At 42.3% G+C, this 20,956-nt stretch overlaps 1 protein-coding gene across 1 annotated transcript in view; it reads left to right on the top strand.

Annotated features, from left to right (window-relative positions):
- Positions 1-11,429: 11,429 nt before the first annotated feature.
- Positions 11,430-20,956, top strand: part of LOC309551110 (putative cation-transporting ATPase 13A4) — a 203,764-nt gene continuing 194,237 nt past the window's right edge. The window contains exons 1-4 of the mRNA XM_082251556.1: positions 11,430-11,559; positions 11,956-12,026; positions 12,119-12,199; positions 12,633-12,702. Of these exons, the coding sequence (XP_082107682.1) occupies positions 11,479-11,559; positions 11,956-12,026; positions 12,119-12,199; positions 12,633-12,702 (303 nt within the window). The 5' untranslated portion in view covers positions 11,430-11,478. The remainder of the gene's footprint in view (positions 11,560-11,955; positions 12,027-12,118; positions 12,200-12,632; positions 12,703-20,956) is intronic.

Here is a 20,956-nt window from a genome sequence, read left to right on the forward strand (position 1 = left end):
TGGATCTGAGACATAGCATAATTATACTGGCAAGCATACATCATTTGCTAGTAATATAAAAGTGTTATTGTGTAAAGTACAGTAACCAGATGTCCCCAGTTTTAATAGATGGTCCCTAAATTTCTGCAGCCTATTTCCTGATAAAAATTGCATCCATTGTGTCTCTGGGACACAATGAAGTTCTCAAGAGCTGCACATACCCCCCAAAGCTGCCTGAAATCCAGCCTGCCAGTCTGATCTCTGAAAAGCACTGGGGAATTGATTTTCTCTGCTGTATTTCAGCGGCCTCTCCTCTAGCCACTCCCCCAGTCCCTTATGTCTACTCCTCTCTGCATATGTTGGGTTGTGAATTGTGTGCCTCTCTTTCCCTTCTATGCCTGTAAAAAGCACAGGTAGGCCCCAGCAGCACAGCAAGGGTGAGAGCTTTGCATTGCATTGCTTAGATTGTACTTTTCCTCATTTTATATAATCTCTATTAAAGATTAGGTACTAGCTGCTGGTTTGGTCTGAATGCAGGTTCAGACTGAATTTTGCTTGTTCTGCAAACTGTGGCCCCCTTATTTATAAAGAAACTTCCAGATTCCAACAAGCACCTCACTCCCAGACCTCCACGGCCACTAGGCCAGGGTGGTGGGAAGAGGCCATGTCATCAACATTAGGTACAAGTTGCCTTGCTTTAAGCATCCCTCTCTTCCAAATATCTGTGACCAGTTGTTTACAGAGTAGGGTCAGTAGGTTGTTTCCAGAATTTGTTTTTTTTTAAATCTGGTAACCTTAATGTAAAGCATAACATTAAGAAAAACAGACACCCTTAAGTTCCTGCATATATCAAGTGGTAGAGTAATAAAATACCAGTGACAACTTTAGTTGCAAAACAACATTCCAAACAAGGCCACAGCAAGGAATGTACGAAAGAGTTCATACTGGAAATTTCTGCTGCATTCTCTCTTCAGATAACACATGTTTCACCAGAAACCTTTATCATGTATTAAATGTTTATTTGTATTAGCAAAAATTGTATACACATGGAAAAAAAAACACAGATACAGGTATACAATACATAACAGTTTAAATAATGAATAACTTTAAAATATCTAATATATAATTGACCCAAATCCATTATAGTATCCCTTTTAAACTGACTTGAATATAACTTCTCACCATATTGATACACATCCGTATGATGTTTCATGCTCTGCTTTTCTTCTGCAGTTTGTGCCACAGTTGCAAAGTCACATCATTTTTGAGTAAGATCCAGCTGTAAGCTGGCTTGTGTCTCTGACAAAAGGTAATTTTAGGACATCTATGGAACTTTGACAAATGTCAAGTGAGTTGTCCTTATCCACAATCAATATAGTGTTTGCTGACTGTGCATGTTGTTTTTTAGACAGCACATAGGGAAGCATGCTTTTAACAGATGTCATTGGAATGATCCTCATGCATAACAACTGCAGTGTTGTAAAAATAAATGTGCAACACATAATAACCAATCAATTCCAGGCAGAGACTAGGAAATAAAACATATTAGACCATATAGTAGAACTAGCTTCTTTACCTGTGTATCTATATTACAGTTGCTATACAAGTGGGGTGGGGGGGGGGGGTTATTAAAACTGGAACACTCAGAATCTGGTGCAGCTGTGCATGGTAACAATCAGCTTCTAATTTCAGCTTGTTCAATCAAGCTTTGACAATAATACCTGAAAGATTAGTTTCTATGCAGAGTTGCACCAGATTTTGCACGCTCTGGATTAAGTAAATCTCCTCCAATGTGTTTGTCATTTCTTGTTAGAGCCTGGTGCCAAAACTTTTTTTTTTTTTTACAATACATTTTTTATTTTGTTTTGCGACAATACAAAATATTGAAGGACAGAAAAATTGCAATCAACATGTAGTATAACATACTGTAAATACGGTGATTTTTCACATGAATACGGTTCATAAATTCTTTGGTATAATGGTGGTAGTGGGGGATAAGAAAGGTAGAACATCAGGTTGATAATATAACAGCACAAATGGACAGCAGAGGAAAACATACAAAAAAAACATCATAGTAATATTCATTATTATTCCAGCATATCCAGGGTTTCCACAACGTAAGAAAACTAGGAAGTTTGCCATTTCTTAAAGCTAATAAGCGTCCATGCATATGTAGCAGGATTCCCAGCCGTTTTGCTGGATATGGGTCCCCCTGGGTCACCGGGTGCAACAAAAGTACCTTTGTGCATGTCTCTCCAAATGGGAGCACTGAGACAATGACCAGTCCAGTATCTTTGGGTTTTTGTATTTATTGAGAACTTGGATAGGAGAAGGGATGAGTGGGATACTCCTCTGGCTCAACTATGCACAATTTACAGGGGACAACTGAAAAATGCCTGTTGGCGCTGACTTGATGCTGGCTTGATGCCGGTCAATGCCGGTTAACACTGGTTTGATGCCTGTTAACACTGAACTGACTTCTGACCACTTCCTTGTGTCTAAAAGTGCTTTTGAAGTGCCCTCTGATACTCATTGTTGAGGTAGCTACTTGTATCACTGCTGCCCTGCTGAACACTTCAGGGCCCACACCGGCACCCTCTTTCACACACTTATCTTCAGGACTTAGACACTGGCACCCCCTTTCTAAGCCTTCTCTACTGGTTAGCTGGCTCCTGGATCCCTCTGACCTTCTGGAGTGGTCCCCTATCCTAGGCAGACCCCTGGGAAGTTTACAGTACTCACGACACTGCTTTCCTGGAAACTTCTGCACAACAGATCCACTCGGTCCACAGCACACTGGATCCCTCTCTGCAGCTCATCTCAACCTTCTGTCCTCTAGGCCGACCTTTTCTCATGCTGACAGGAGGAGAGACAGTCATGACCCTCCTCCTGGGACTCTGCTTCCCGCCAAAGGCGCTGCATCATGTGTTCCCCTCAGACTTATACCCTTTCCCAGGATGCTTTGCGGCAGAGTCTGCCCTCTGGGAAGGATACAAGCCCTGGTGTGCTATTGGTGAGGTTTCCTCCACTGTCCAATAAGGGCCCTCATTGGACACAGTGGGGAGACTCCCCAGACTCAACAGACACCCTGGAAACACATGACAGCCTAACTGAACAATCAGGCCCCCCTGATGAGGAAACAGGGCCCCCATAGGGTTTTCCTAGCACCTATCTAGGAGGGTTCTACACATAAAATTGGTTTCAGAATCTCTATGGTTTCGGAATAATTTGGTGCATTTGACTTTTTCCAGGATCTAGGGATGGTGGATCTAGCTGCTAGAAGTATATGCGACACCACTGTGTGAAAGTGAGAGGGTAATAAATCTATACCCAAATTAATTAATGCTAGGGCAGGGTGGGGCTTAACAAGCATGTCAGTTGCTTTTGATATCAATTTGAATATTTTCCTCCAGAAACCACTAAAACTTTTACAGTACAATAGAATGTGCAATAATTTACCAATGGAACCACAGTTATGCCAACAAAGTGGGGAGTTAGCAGGACTGAATTTGGCAAGACGATATGGGGTATAATACCAGCGTGTGATTACTTTTAGGGATAGTTCCCAGTGGTCTATACAGTTTAAGGCTCTATAAAGGGATCTAAGGGCTGCTTTCCATTGTGGAACTGAAAATTGTGATGCTAGATCAGTTTCCCATTGGTGCAAGGCTGGATTCTTGACAAAAAGGTCAACTTATCATGCAATAGGTTGTAAAAGTAGGATGTTGACCTAGCAGGGATCTTGTCAGATGACAGGCAGACAATACCTCATCTGGAAGCCAATGGAGGGTTGAAGTTAGCGAGCGTAAAGCATGAGATATCTGTTGGTAACAAAACCTCTCATTGCAAAGGAGATTAAACTCGTTCTTGAGTGTTTCCCAGGGCTTAACTTTATTATTGTCATATAGGGCTGAAAGGGACAAAAGAACCTTCTCTATCCATAATTGGGTCATAAATTGTGGCATGATAAGTTTCTAAAAGCTTTAGCAGAAAGGGGATTAGGGATACCTAGCTAGCAGCGCTCTCCATGCTAAAAAGTTGCTATGGATGGTACCAAAAGCTTTTTTATTCACTACTACACATGATAACTACAACTAATAGAAGCTTTTACCATTTGCATAGTATATATTGAAGCACAACAAAGTTTAAAGGTACTGTGATCTGGGGTTATTACGCTTTTGTTGTAAATGCGCTTATAAGTGAGATCACGTCAGTTCAAACCATAATATCTATAGGCTTGACAGACCACTTTTAGTAAAAAGGCAAAGAAATTGTGATTGAACCAATTGACACCCCAATTAGGTTCTTCCTTCAGCCAAACAGTGCTTCCTGCCCTCCAAACCGTTCCAAGTAGACCAAGACCTAATACCAGCCCTTTGTACCACAAGCATGATACACAGACAAGATGTTGGGATAGAACCAAAAAAATGACTGTTTATTGAAACTCAGACACATACTTTATGCCCCACAGCAGGACATTCCCCTCTTGAGGATATTAGCATGACAATGCAAACTTCAAACACTAATCCAAATAACAGCTAACTAACAGTGATCCTAATTAAACAATAAGTCAATCAACAAACATATAACATCCCAAAATAATTTGGTTACAAGTTGAAGTGGACACAATACTAGCAGACAGACAAAAACAATATGTGTCTCAATGACTGCACACCTAGAAGGCACACAATGAGAGAGAAACACTTAATAAACACATAACACGTTATTAAACAAACTATAGCAGGAGACCCCCAGCACCAGGTTGCTTGAGCTGATTATATTACCATCTGCTCTGAATCTTATAGTCTGAAGCAGTCATTGCTGGTTTGGGCCTAGAGACTCCAAATATGTATATGGGTCTTCCAGTTACCAGACTCTGTGTGTTTTGGGGAAAAATTTACTTGAATCTGAAGCAAGACTACTCCAAGGGTCCCCCAGGCACACACCTCCCAAAGAGTAATGTTTCCTTAAAAACCAGGGTCCATTGCCAGTGGGTAGGATGCTTGCCCCTAGTCCCATCCAAAAGCCTCTGTCCCAGCTTGGCCTGTCACAGCAAAGTTTATAAGCAAAAAAGCTCACACAGCAGTAAATTTCTTCAACATAAAAAAAAAAACAAAAAGTGGAAATCCTAGCCCACCTAGCTACACTTTAGCAGCACAGCAGCTTTTATTACTGGTCTCCCAGACCATGGGTTCTTCAGGCTCACTAAGCTATTTTTGTGACAGTATATTGCTCTACACGCCTACTCCTGGCCTTCACATAGGGTTCTTCAAGCACTCCAGTTTCTGTTGCACTACTCGGGAATTCAGACTCCCTCCAGCTCCCTCTGTGGACTCGCTAGTCACCTCAGCTTTCTCATGTCTCCCCAACATAGGGTTTTGCCTCCTGAGTAGGTCACCCCTTCTGGCTGGAGCATACCACTATATTCACTCCAAGACTGTGTCTCTCAATGCCAGTATTTGCCCTAAGCTATCCTTAAAGCTTTCATTATAAGGGCTGTGTGCATATGGACACCCACCCAGCTGTTTTTTTAACAAAACCTGGAGACAGGTTTGTTGATATCTTCCCTCCCAAGATATCCAATAATTTTCACGATTGACAGGGCTTCACACTGTCACAGTACCCATATACAAGCAAAAATTTACACAGGATGGGAATATTAAAAAAAAAATACAAATACAATGCAACCATGCATGTAAAATTACAATAAACTGTTTAGGACCATTGAGGCATCAGTCTAATAGGCCTGGGAAGATGTAGGTGAATCCTACTGTGCAGAGATGATAACATTATATATTACTGGTACCAAAAGAGGAATGGCCACATCTATTATAGTATAAAATAACAACATTTATTACAAAGAGTTATATGGGATGTTGGTTTGTGGCGCTACCCTTGCAAATAATGGTGTGTAGAATATGTAATGATATCTCTGTGAAAGTGCTGATGTGCATAAATTAGTAAATAAAAATTACAAAGAATACAAAGATTAATACAAATGCAAATATGTGAATGCCACTTCTTAAATAATCCATGCGTTTCATTTACTTATTAAAAACTTATTGACCCTATGTAAACAGCTTATTAACCGCTTTACCACTGGTCACTGTGCTGCTACTGCAGCACAGTGGCTCGTTATCGTCTGGCGACGTAGGTCTACGTCACCAGACTTTCCCCTCTTTCGGCGGCGCGCACGCGCCGCCGGAGGCTCGCTCTCGCTGTTTTCAGTTACAGCGGGAGTCGGGCCAGGGGAGGATCGTCGGGGAATCTAATTTGGAGATCCGCCCGCCTGTGTAAAAAGAGCGGGCGGATCTCCTAAGTGACAGGCAGGGTCAGATTTCAGGGTTCAGCATAGCTGAACCCTGGATCTGTCCCTGTGTCACACAGTCACCTCCCCCCCCACACGTTAGTAAGCACCAGCCATACATTAACCCCTCCCTCTCCAATAAAATTAACCCCTTCCCTGCCAGTGTAATTTTTACAGTAACAGTGCATATATATAGCACTGATTACTGCAGTAATGTCACTGGTACCCCCAAAAGTGTCAAAAATGTCAGTCAAGGGTCCGATCTGTCCGCCGCAATGTCGCAGTCCCGCAAAAAAAAATCACAGATCGCCGCCATTACGCGTTAAAAAAAAAAACACCAAAAATGACATAAATCTTTCCCTTAGTTAGTAAACGCAATAACTTTTGCGCAAACCAATCAAAATACGCTTATTGTGAATTTTTTTACCAAACATAAGTAGCATAAAACAAATTGGCCAAAAATTTAAAAAAAAAATGTTTTTTACATCTTTTTTGGGGGGAATTTCATATAAAAAATTTGAAAAATATTGTTATTTTTTCAAAATAAACACGTTTTTTTGTTTATAGCGTAAAAAGTAAATATCGCACAGGTGATCAAATACCACCAAAAGAAAGCTCTGTTTGTGGGAAAAAAAGGACGTAAATTTCGTTTGGGTACGGCGTTGAATGACCGCGCAATTGTCAGTTAAAATCACACAGCGCCGAATTGCAAAAAGTGGCCCAGACGTAAGACAGCAAAATGCTCTAGTGGTAAAGTGGTTAAAAAAAAAAAAACAAAAGTGAAAATAGTGCAAAGCAGTTAAGATAACTGATTAAATCCATTAAAATATGTCCTATATTGCGCCATTCAGTCCATATTGGCAGCCATTTAGTATTAAAGTGAATGTTCCAATGTGTCCACTGTGCTGTGCTAACAAATAGTCCGTGCAGGTGTTGCACCCTTCAGTGTCCTCTGTGTCCTCACCTGTGGTCCCCACTAGGTATTGCACTCACCAGACAGCCCACCCCTTTCAACAGGGGTATAGCGTTTTGGGTACTGTTCTGCCCGTATTGGGATATCCCCGCTCTGGTATCTGATTCCTAGATGGGTCCGGTGTATTTCAGGGAAAAAAGGATAGAATGCCCCATAGTGTAGTAATTCCAATCAATTATTTTATTAAAAGTCGTGACTTACAGTTGCAGAGTACAAGGATCAGCGTTACCGTGACGCTTCTGCGTTCCACAGCCGAAAACCACAGTACCGGAAGTGACGCTAGTCTCTGGGCACTGTCAGAGCCATGATTGAACACGTCATTACTCAATCCAATCATGGCCCATTACTCTTAGTCCCACCCCACGCTTTAAAAATATTCTTCTCATAGTAGCCATTTGCAGTGTGATATTGGCGTGGAGCGAGATAGAACAGGGCTCTGTTCAGTGCTGCTAGAGAGTTAGTGTGATACAATGGGCTATTGTGATTTTATTGTGAGTGTAAAGTATCAGTTTAGTGTGAAACAAGTGATAGTGCAGTGTACTGTAAGTGTAGTGTGACCATTCATTTTTACTTTAGTGTAATTTTAGTGTGAATCTAGTGATAGTGCAGCGTGAGTGTAGTGCGACCGTTCACTTTTACCTTTGTGTCATTTTATGTCACGGCAGGTTTCCCGCAGTATATTGCCATGTGTTAGTGCACGTTTAACACAGTATATTTCAGTGCGTTGGTGCACGTTTACTGCAGTATATTGCAATGTGTTAGTGCATGTTTAATGTAGTATATTTCATTGCGTTGGTGTACGTTTACTGTAGTATATTGCAATGCATTATTGCACGTTTACCGCAGTATATTTCAGTGTGTTGGTGCACATTTACCACAGTATATTGCAGTGCACTAGTGTTTGTTTAACGTAGTATATTTCAGTGCGTTGGTGCACATTTACCGCAGTATATTGCAATGCGTTGAGAGGCAGACATTCCATGGCACTGTGAGGGGGCCAGCAGCCTCTGTGTCTACAGGCAAAGGTGGGTGTTATGAGGCTGGTGGAAGCCTATCGTGCAGAGAAGGCTTACCATTGTCGGTGGGCGGAGCTTGGATGAAAACCCCTGAGGTGAGTAGCACAGGCTAGCCTGAGGTGCGGAGTGTAAGCATCAACCAGTCTTCACCAGAGCCTCTGATGGTGAGGATGGATTTGGCTGCAGGTGGATACCAGGTCGTGATTCCCAGGGTCGCCCCACCAGAGGGTAACCGGTCAAGGTCCGCAGATGGATGAGCCGACAATGAGAATCCAGAAGAGTAGTCAAAACGAGCTGGGGTCTGGACGGGCAGCAGACAAGCGAGGTCAGGGACGAGCCGAAGGTCAACAGGTATCAGACAGGAATCATTTAGGAAGCAGGTTCGGGAACACAGGAGAGCTGAAGACAAAACAGCAAAGTGCAAATGCACCAGCTGCCTTTAAATAGACCTTCTTTGGCGCCAAACATCCGGGTCAACGTGTGCGAACGTGAGAACGCATAATGTGCGTGGGGTCACGCACGTTAGCGAATGGGCATGCACATTGGCTAATGCGTATTAGCCAGGCGCTAATTTGCGCATGCGCATTAGCCAATTAGCGTTTTCTAACAGTGGGCATGGCCTGTCCTCAGGCAGGGCATCATTTCCCCTGTTTAGTGATGTTGCCTGTGTTATCCAGCCAAAGCATGCAGCAGAGGTGGTGGACTGGCATACTAAACCATCCTTATTCTCCTCATCCTCCATCACCCAAGCAGAGACTAGTTCTCAATCCCCCGCAGCTGTCAGAGCTTATTCTGCCTCCTTGTTCACAGCTACTCCTGCCATAGCCCCAGCATCAAGCAAGGAGGAGTTATTTGAACACAGCATCAACCACTTGCTCCTTGATGATGCACAGGCATTACAAGACAAGATTCCTCAATAGTACCTCTATACGGTTATGGTGTGAAGGCAACACCAACACCCAAATAATTTTTTCGCACCTGTTACTTCTATCCAAAGTCTGCTAAACAGATACCAGAATTTATCCTAAAAATCTCTAATCTTGTTCTGAGTGCACTAAATTGTGGCCTCATCATACAGACTGGCTCCCCAAGCTGTTGTTTACAAAATAAAGAACGCTTCCAGGGCTTCGTAAATATTATTATTGCTGCAGCAGGTTCTACACACGGTACAGATGTGCCACTTTACAGGCAGACTAGGGGGACCCTCCAGGCACTATATTTAAAGGCATTTTTCATTTTTATTGTTATTTATTTTTTCTATGGTGTCACTTTAAGCTTCAGTAAATCACTGCTCATTTAAAATTAATTTTTTTACAAACTTTTTTTCATTGATACATGCCCAAAGGGCAGTACCCGGACCCCCATAACCATTGTATGCCCATCTACTTGCATATATGGCTTTATAAATATCATTATTGTTGCAGCATGTTCTATACACGGTACAGATGTGCCACTTTACAAAGATCATTATTGCTTCAGCAGGTTCTATACGTGGTACAGATGTACCACTTTACAGGCAGACTAAGGGAACTCCCAGGCACTATATTTAAAGGCATTTTTAATTTTTATTATTATTTTTCATTTTTATGGTTTCACTTTAAGCATCAGTAAATCACTGCTCATTTAAAAAAAGTTTTTTTCATTGACACATGTCCCCCAGGGCCTGGACCCCATAACTATTGTATGCCCAGTTAATTGTATACAAGCCTTCAAAATGGGCACTTTTGGTTTTTCAAGTTTGGGTCCCATAGATTTCAATAGGGTTTATTATTCGGTCCCTAACTTTTGCGATGTTCTAAAATTCTGCCGTGAACCGACCCGGGGGTCATTCGGCCCATGTCTAGTTACAAAGACATTGGAATTTTGGCAAGAGTGATGGGCATTTTATGTACTTGCAGAAAATGTATTTAGCCTGAAAAAGGAAACAGAGGCATCCACCATATTTATTCACTGGTAAGCTGTAATATATTATTCTTTTTAAATGTAAACTAATTTTAATTATACTTTTAAACAGAGGTAAGCTGACTGCACATATATCTCTCTATACTCTAGAAGGTTTGCATAGTATGTATTGTACAGTGGATGTGCATGTTGGGTTAAAAAATACATTAACTGCTCAAAGTGTTACTAAACCCATGAATGTAAAAACAATATATCTGCAACCCTGCAGTACTAACAACCTATGAATGTTTTTTTACAATAAATTAAAACCACTATATACAGTACCTTTTCTGACCAGCAGTATATAGCGGTCAAGTGAAATATAGAAGTGCTGAATATTCTTGTAGGAGGAGACTTCACTCTCCTCTGACGTGTCTTGTGATGCTGACTGATGCCGACCTTCTGTCCAGCCAGCACTGATTAGAGGGAAGGACTGGGCTTCATTTAGGATCTGTACTTGCTCTGATCAAATAAGAAATGTTCTCTGCAGCAATAGAGACAAATCTGAGCATGTGCAGACTGACTCCACCAACTGTCTTATCTGGATATGGTATGGAGACAATGCAAGAAGGGAGGATTTGTGCATACAAGATCAAACAGCCTTTTTAGACAATGCAGAGCGTTAACCCCTTAGGTTCTACAGTGAGTATAACAAGCATGCTTTACTGCATATACAGACTGATTTTACTGTTGTGGGTTTAGTAACACTTTAAGGCTCTGATTGTTCCATTACACACAATAGTACTTTATATGCACAGTATATCACATTTTAAATACAGTCAAACTATAAATTATAATCAGGTACAATCATTATTAGACTGTGCACTTTTAAAAGAATATAAAGATCAAGTCACTTAATATATGTAATCATTGCATGCAACAATGCAAATTATGTATAACAGCATATAGGTGCAGTTCACGCACAACACTCATAATTGCTCAGGACAAACATTTAAATGCAGCCTTAATTTGTATTCCAGAAACAAAGGATAAATCTAGAATTTTAACAAGCTTTATAAGTTTCTTCTGTGCTTTGGCACTACCTACAATCATTATCTCATCTAAAGCCGTAGGTTCAGGAAGATGCATAGCTTTGACGGAGCAGTAGACAGACAGTAAATCAAATAATTTCTTGAGAAATGAACCGTATACTAAAAGCAAAGTTTTGCGCTTGCAACTGTATAACTGCTATTCTTTCTATACAGGATGATGATTTTAAACAGTACATAAAAAAGCAGGTGATTGTGATTCAACCTACTATTATGGGAGAAAAACCTTGTTATCAGCTTATTCAAGATGAAAATTCAACTGTTAATAGATCAATAATGAAGCCAGAAGGAAAGGTAAATGTAAAGTTTTGAAAGGCAAGTCTACCCAAAACCTCTATTCAGATAGGTACATGGTTGTTAGCTCAGAAGTTCATGATGAGACCTACCAGGTTCTTAATCTCGTCTTAAAAAGTCTGTACTCTTTCTAATCTGCAGCCTTATCTGTAATGTAAAATGAACGGAAAAGTCCACCATAGACCTCACTCACCGTATTCCATGAGACATATGAGTGTTTTTTTTCAATTGCAAAGGCATCTAGAGACAATAACACGTATCAGTTGTGGATGGGTTTATTCAAAATATGGCAATTAAATGCAATATATAGCAAGCTATTTTTTTATTGGTAAGATGTGTGACACCTAATTTTAGTAGAACACGCTAATTATTATGTTGATGCTCATTATATTACAGGTGCGATATTTAGAAGTTCAAAAAATACGTTATGTTTGGATTCCTTCTATAAGCATGTTTAAGAAGATTGGGTAAGTGGAATGGAATAAAAGAGGAAGATGAAACTTCATATTATCAATCACATACATAAGTGAATTCATACCATATGGTGTTCTAATTCCAGCATCCTAGATGAGTCTCTTTCCTGTGCAGATGTTCACACAAAATATGGTTGTGGTTTAAGGAAAGAAGAACAAGATATAAGGTATATGCATTTCGTAAACATAACCAAGCAGGTTTGCTGAGTGTTACAAATAATTCTATAAACTTGCAAGGTTGGCTAGAAATCTCCAGCTATTAGGTCTTTGTTAAAGAAGCCTAATGTTTTTTATTGAACTTCCCTCCTTTGTGAAAAAATAGTGGTTAGTGGTGACTTCCGCCCTGCACAATGGTCTTCTAGCCATTTGTCTGATATTTAAAATTAAAATAATACTTGGCTGACCTTTGAAGTGTGCAATTCTCCAGTCTGTAGCTCAAGCTTAGATATGTGAACCAGCCTAGGTCAATGCCTCCATGGGGACAGGGAAATCCAGCTCAACACCTCTGCCCACTCATTGTCATGTCAAGTAATTCAAATCTACAGCACTTTTGGCAGAACAAGATGACTCAAGTAAAAATGTTTGGTTGTATTTTGACAGACGAAAGATCTGTGGATTCAACACAATTACCGTGAAGGTCATCCCAATCTGGAAACTACTTTTCAAAGAGGTAGGATAAAAATGCTTTATTATAAAATAAATACACTCTAGTTTAGGCTGCACACATAAGTGTAAAAACAGTTTCTTCACAAAGAAAAAAAAATATATGAGAGAAGCATATACAGTATCTTACAGAGGTGAGTACACTAAGTGGAAATGTCCAAATTGGCCCCAAAGGGTCAATATTATATGTGGCCACCATTTTCTAGCACTGATATAACCCTCTTGGGCATGGAGTTCACCAGAGCTTTACAGGTTGCCACTGGAGTCCTCTTCCACTCCTCCATGACAACATCACAGAGCTGGTGGATGTCAGAGACCCTGCGCTCCTCCACCTTCCGTTTGAGAATGCGCCACAGATTTTCAATAGGAATTAGGTCTGGAGACATGCTTGGCCAGTCCATCACCTTTACCCTCATCTTCTTTAGCAAGGCAGTGGCCGTCTTGGAGGTGTGTTTGGGGTTGTTATCATGTTGGAATACTGCCCTGCGACCCAGTATCCGAAGGGAGGGGATAATGCTCTGCTTTAATATGTCACAGTACATGTTGGCATTCATGGTTCCCTCAATGAACTGTAGCTCCCCAGTGCCGGAAGCACTCATTCAGCCCTAGACCATGACAATCCCACCACCATGCTTGACTGTAGGCAAGACACACTTGTCTTTGTGCTCCTCACCTGGTTGCTGCCACACACGCTTGACACCATCTGAACCAAATAAGTTTATCTTGGTCTCATCAGGCAACAGGACATGGTTCCAGTAATCCATGTCTTTAGTCTGCTTGGCTTTAGCAAACTGTTTGCAAGCCTTCTTGTGTATCATCTTTAGAAGATGCTTCCTTCTGGGACAACAGCTATGCAGACCAATTTGATGCAGTGTGTGGGGTATGGTCTGAGCACTGACAGGCTGACTCCCCACCCTACAATCTCTGCAGCAATGCTGGCAGCACTCATACGTCTATTTCCCAAAGACAACCTCTGGATATGATGCTGAAGAAGTGCACTCAACTTCTTTGGTCCACCATGGGGAGACCTGTTCTGAGTGGAACCTGTCTGGTTAAACAGCTGTATGATCTTGGCCACCATGCTCCAGCTCAGTTTCAGGGTCTTGGCAATCTTTTTATTGCCTAGGCCATCTTTATGTAAAGCAACAATACTTTTTTTCAGATCCTCAGAGAGTTTTTTGCCACGAGATGCCATGTTAAACTTCAACTGACCAGTATGAGAGAGAGAGAGAGCGATAACACCAAATTTAACACATCTGCTCCCCATTCACACCTGAGACCTTGTAACAGTAACGTGTCACATGACACCGGGGAGGGAAAATGGCTAATTGGGCCCAATTTGGACATTTCACTTAGGGGTGTACTCACTTTTGTTGCCAGCAGTTTAGACATTAATGGCTGTGTGTTGAGTTATTTTGAGGGGACAGCAAATTTACACTGTTATACAATCTGTACACTCACTACTTTACATTGTAGCAAAGTGTCATTTCTTCAGTGTTGTCACATGAAAAGATATAATAAAGTATTTACAAAAATGTAAGGGGTGTACTCACTTTTGTGAGCTACTGTACATATGTGTAAATAAATAAAAAATATATTTGATTTTTGATTTTTATAATGGTAGTAGGAAAAAGGTGGAAGGTAAAGAAACTTTATTTTATACGATTGCTTTATTGCTGTGTGTCTTTGCCTAAAAACATTCATTATGACTGATATTCATTACAGAATGCTTGTATTATTGTGTTTAATATTATTTCAATACACAGTGGGTAAAATAAGATAAATTATGCCGATATAAACCAATTTCCTTTTGTATTCAGCATGCGCCTAACCAGATCATTGGGTGCCAGGGGTCTAACAAAATCAGTTCAAGATGAAGAAGCACTGATAGTGATGAATAATGTAATTTGGTTCCCTTCTAATAACACCTGTTTGCTATTGTCACCATTGCCAGACAAGAGATGATTTCAATATAATTGAATAGAATAGAATAGTAAGCAATGTCATGGAGTATAGTAATATCTCATTGAACTGAACACTCTACACAATTTTGAGATACATTTTCATACATACATTTACATACACTAAAAACAGGACAAATAAAAATTGACAGATTTTTACATAACTTCAGGGTAATTTGATCCATACTGCCATATATTGTCCCATATAGTACATGCTTGACAAAGGAAGGTATAGGCTTTACTACATTGTTGTCTTGTAGAAAACTGTAGCGATGAGTGAACTATGCAACGTTCACCCAATTAAAGTTTATTGGAGCAGAATCTTGCTATTGTTTATACCTTAAATGGCAACATTACAAATACACAATTCCTTTAAATAACACGCTTGGGGGATTCCTTCAATCTGCACTAGAGTTGAGCGAACACATGGATGTCTGGGTTCGGCGGGTGCAGCCGAACTTGAAAAAAAAAGTCCGGGTTCGTGACCCGGACTTAACCTGAACTTTACCCCGATCCCAAACCCCATTGAAGTCAATGGTGACCCGAACTTTTGAGCACTAAAATAGCTCTAAAACAAACATGGAATGGACTAGAGGGCTGCAAATGGCAGCAAAATCATCTTAAGAGCATGGCAAGTGCTCTGCAAACAAATATGGATAGGGAAATAACTTAAAATAACAGAAAAAAATGAAAAATAAAAAATAATCTTGAATGATGTAGGAGGAGGACGAGGCCCATATGGAGTAGGAGGTTGAGGTGGCGGAGGATATGGCGGTGGATATGGTGGTGTAGGTGGAAGCGGCAGCGGTAGCGATGGAGGAGGAGGACGAGGTAGCCATCACTGGTTTTGGTTTTTGATTAATTTTTTTTTTCAATTAGGGTACACCCCAAAAGAGTAAGAAAGATCAAATCCAACAATGGCTGGGTAAAAAAAGATAATTAAACCCGCGCTACCCTCAAAGTAAATAGTGATAGGTGTATGAATAAATATTGCAGCTGCTGCTCTCCAAGTAAAAAACTTAGAAGAATGTAAATAATAAAGTTAACACAGCGCTTGCATACATAAATGAACTATAAGAAAAATACACAAATGTGATCCAAAGTTGAAATCAACTATATATGATAGATAAAAGTGTCCAAAGATAAGGTGAGTATCCAAAACAGTGTCCAATAAAGTGGATATTCAATAAATTGTGAAGTGCTCCAGTGCAGATATTTAAACACTCGTGCTCCAAGTGGCTGTGACCCCTCCAGGAACCCTACTCACCAGAACATATGGACCCTAACTAGGGTCAAAAACGCCTGTGGATAAATGGATATAGGTAGCAACAAATCTTCTCCTAGACAGTAATGGGCTGGATGGACGATCTTAGTCAGTGGTGATCCTAAATGGCTCCAAATGATAATTGCCAGAAAGAAGACCAGGGATAGTGAAGCCCATTTATAATATTTTAATTAAGAAAGCCAAAAAACATACTCACAAATGCGGTAAAAAGAAAGAGTGTAGTATACTGCAGTGAGTTTCGGGAACGACGCTAGAGGCGTGCGTTCCACAGCTGTTCAGGAAGTAAACCGGAAGTGATGAAATCCAAAGTGCCGTAACGGAAATACGTCAACGCGTTTCCCCCTCCCACTTGGGGGTTATCATAGACATCCCCCCATCCACGCACCAGTGATGGCCATGAGCTGGCCTGGGTGCCACCCTGCTGTGAACATGGTTCCATATCCTCCTCCATATCCTCCTCCTCATCCTTATCATCCTTCAGAGCTGTGCCCCTGCTGGACAATTGTGTCCCTGGCGTTTGTGGGTGCAGGAACCCACCCTCAGAGCCACTTGCGAATGACTGCCCTGAAAGCCTTGGAAATGATACCTCTTCATCATCCTCTTCCATCATCACCCAAAGTGTTTTTTCAAGAAGGCATAGAAGTGGAATAGTTAAGCTGAGAACGGCGTCATCGGCACTGGCTATGTTAGTGGAGTACTCGAAACAGAACAACAAAGCACACAGGTCTCGCATAGTGGCCCAGTTATTGGTGGTGAAGTGGTGCTGTTCCGCAGAGCGACTCACATGTGCGTGCTGCAGCTGAAACTCCACTATGGTCTGCTGCTGCTCGCACAGTCCGGCCAGCATGTGCAAGGTGGAGTTCCACCTTGTGGGCACATCACAAATGAGGCGGTGAGCGGGAAGGCCGAAGTTACGCTGCAGCGCTGACAGGCGAGCAGCAGCAGGGTGAGAACGCCGTAAGTGCGCACAGACGGCCCGCACTTTCTGCAGCAGCTCTGACATATCGGGGTCATTTCTAAGGAACTCTGCACCACCAAATTCAGCACATGCGCCAGGCAAGGGATGTGTGTCAAACTGGCTAGGCCCAGAGCTGCTACGAGATTTCACCCGTTATCGCACACCACCAGGCCGGGCTTGAGGCTCACTGACAGCAACCACTCACTCATCGGTCTGCTGTTCAATGCCCCTCCACAACTCCTGTGCGGTGTGTGGTTTTTCCCCCAAACAGGCAAGTTTTAAAACTGCCTGCTGTCGTTTACCCCTGGCTGTGCTGAAGTTGGTGGTGAAGGTGTTACGCTGACCAGGAGAGGAGCCGGTAGAGGATGAGGAATCGGAATAGGAGGAGTTAGGAACAGGAGGCAAACTGAAGCACCCTGCAATCCTCGGTGGTGGAAGGACATGCGCCAAACTGCTATCCGCCTCAGGCCAAGCCTCCACTGCATTTACCCAGTGTGCTGTTAGGGATATATAATGTCCCTGACCGTGCTTACTGGTGCACGTATCCATAGTTAGGTGGACCTTGCCACAGATGGCGTTGCGCAGTGCACACCTGATTATGTCACCCACTTGCTTGTGCAGGGAAGGGATGGCTTGCCTGGAAAAGTAGTGGCAGCTGGGCACGACGTACTGTGGGACAGCCACCGCCATAAGGCTTTTAAAACTCTGCGTCTCCACCAGACGGAATGACAGCATTTCAAAGGCCAGGAATTTTGAAATGCTGGCATTCAGGGCCAGGGATCGCAGGTGGTTAGGGGGGTACTCCCTCTTCCGCTCCAGTATTTGGGAGATAGAAAGCTGAACACTTCCACGGAACATTGTGGAGATGGTTGTTGGTGACCCAGGTGGTGGTGTTGCTGGTGGATCCTCTGTGGGGTGGCAGGTGCCACTGTCACTACAGATGTGGATGAAGAGGCCTAAGACTGCAGCAGCAGAAGAGGAAGCAGGAGAAGCCAGAGACCTTTCTTGGTTTTTGAGGTGCGCACTCCACTGCAGCTCGTGCTTTGCACTTAGATGCCTGGTCATGCAGGCTGTGCTCAGGTTGAGAAGGTTTATGCCTCGCTTCAGGCTCTGATTGCACAGCTTGCAAACCACTTGTGTACTGTCATCATCACATTGTCTGAAGAACTGCCACGCTAGGGAACTCCTTTGAGCTGGCTTTGGTGTGCTCGGTCCCTTGCTGCATTGGGCAGTAGCAGGCGTAGTGTATAGGACACGGCCGCTCCGCTTTTGCACCCTGCTCCCTCTTCTGCTGTGCTGGTGGCTCTGTACGACCACCGCCTCTTCCTCCAAACTACTCCGGTCACCTGCATGACATTCATTCCATGTGGGGTCGAGGACCTCATCGTCCTCCACATCGTCTTCCACCCAGTCTTCACCCCTGCCCTCCTTGTCGGTCTCCACAATTCGGAATTCCGCAGCAGTTGGCACCTGTGTTTCGTCATCATCCGAGACGTGCTGCGATGGTCTTCCCATGTACTCATCTAGAGACATAAGTGGTTGGGCATCGGTGCACTCAATCTCTTCCACTTCTGGGGCAGGGCTAGGTGGATGGCCCTGGGAAACCATGCTAACAGAGTCATCAAAAAGAAGAAGACACTGCTGCATGACTTGGGGCTCAGACTGCTTGGCTGATTTGCAAGGGGGTGAGGTGAAAGATTGATGGACATTGGCTGCAGGTGCCAACTCTTACCTTTCAGCAGAAGACTGGGTGGGAGACAATGTGAAGGAACTGGAGGCACTGTCGGTAACCCAATCTACTACCGCCTGTACTTGTTCTGGCCTCAACATTTGTAGAGGCACATTAGGCCCTGCCAAATACTGCTGCATGTTCTTTTGCCTACTCGCAGCTGAGAAAGGTGTTTCACCTGTGCGTGTAGCTGGCACAGATTGATTATGTCCTCTCCTCGACCCAGGAGCTCCACCAGCAACACCACGACCCAGGCCACGTCCCTTATTTTACCTTCTCCTCATATTTATTGAATTTTGGATCTTCCCCTAAATGGGTTTTTATTGATAAGCAGAATACAACAGTATGCAAAAGGGTGTATCTCACTGTACCATATGCAGATTAGGCCGCAATTAACTTTTTATCCCCTAAATGGGTTTTTATTGCAAAGCGGAATACAACAGTATGCAATGGGTGTATCTCACTGTAACATATGCAGACTAGGCCGCAATTAACTTTTTATCCCCTAAATGGGTTTTTATGGCAAAGCGGAATACAACAGTATGCAATGGGTGTATCTCACTGTAACATATGCAGACTAGGCCAAAATTAACTTTTTATCCCCTAAATGGGTTTTTATTGCAAAGCGGAATACAACAGTATGCAATGGGTGTATCTCACTGTACCATGTGCAGACTAGGCTGCAATTAATTTTTTTTCCCCTAAATGGGTTTTTATTGCAAAGTGGAATACAACAACAGTATCCAATGGGTGTATCTCACTGTAACATATGCAGACTAGGCTGCAATTACATTTTTTTCCCCTAAATGGGTTTTTATTGCAAAGCGGAATACAACAGTATGCAAAGGGTGTATCTCACTGTAACGTATGAATGAAAATCTGAAAAATAATTGTCCCCTTAATTGGTGCTTGTTGAATACCAGATTTGAACTGCAGTGTCTAAACGCTGTAAGTCACAGTAAAATATGAAGGAAAAAAGTTTTTTTCTTTTTTAAATGCAGATTAAGCAGACACATATGCACTGAGCTTGCATGAAATGGCCGCTGCACACCGCGCGCCTAACAGCTTGGATACTGTTGTTGTTCTATTCCGCTATTGAATAAAAAAAAAAAAAAACATTTGAATGAAAAAATGAAAAATATTTTTTTTCCCCTAAATACTAAAAAATAATTATATTCCCCTTACATTGGTGCTTTTTGAAGAGCAGGTTAGAAAAGCAGTGTCTGTCTAAACATTGTATGTCAAAGTAAAATATGAAGGAAAAAAGTTTTTTTCTTTTTTAAATGCAGATTAAGCAGACACATATGCACTGAGCTTGCATTAAATGTGCAGCACCGCATGCCGCCCACCTAACAGACTGATAAACATTTTTTTTTCTCCTTTCTCCTCCTCACTGGGCTCAGGTCAGGGCACAAAGATCAAGCACTGCACCCCCACACAATACAATCAATGTAGATCGCTGTCTGATTAAAGAAGATTCTTCCTATTCCTTCCCTAAAAGCAATCTCCAGCCTGAACCTACAATAATCTCCTATCTCTCCCCCCTGGGCAAAAAGATCGTGCACTGCACCCCCACACAATAAAATTAATGTAGATCGCTGTCTGATTAAAGAACATTCTTCACATTCTTTCCCTCAAAGCAATCTCCAGCCTGACCCTACAATAATCTCCTATCTCTCCCTCCGGACAAAAAGATTGTGCACTGCACCCCCACACAATACAATCAATGAAGATCGCTGTCTGATTAAAGAGGATTCTTCCTATTCTTTCCCTCAAAGCAATCTCCAGCCTGACCGTACAGTAATCTCCTATCTCTCCCTCAGCAGCATCAGGAACCTCTCCCTAGTATAGTTTGAGCAGAGTGAAGCGCGGCACTAAGTGACTCCAGCTTATATAGACTCTGGGTCACATGCTGCACTGGCCAATCACAGCCATGCCATTAGTAGGCATGGCTGTGATGGCTTCTAAGGGCACACTAGTTAAACGCTTGCTGATTGGCTGCCTTGCACCTGTTGAAACCGCTCCATTAAAACCGTGCCAAAACATCAAATAACATTACCGAACAATGGACAGTACCTGAACATACAGTGAAATGTTCGGGTCCGTGTCCGGGTACCGAATACCCAAAAGTCCCGTAAGATCCCGAACAATACAGCCCGGGTTTCCCTCAACCCTAATCTTCACATGAAGTTGCACACCAGTACGATGTCATCCTTTAAAAGAGACATTGAAAAAAAAAATTGCTAACTGGGTCTCAGATTTGTCTTTAAACAATGACATTACCCAGCTTTTCTGGCCTGCTTCAAGACATACAGCAGCCAGTGGGGA

Source organism: Pelophylax lessonae, assembly GCF_965119305.1.
Source record: "Pelophylax lessonae genome assembly, chromosome: 3".
NCBI classification, from domain to species: domain Eukaryota; kingdom Metazoa; phylum Chordata; class Amphibia; order Anura; family Ranidae; genus Pelophylax; species Pelophylax lessonae.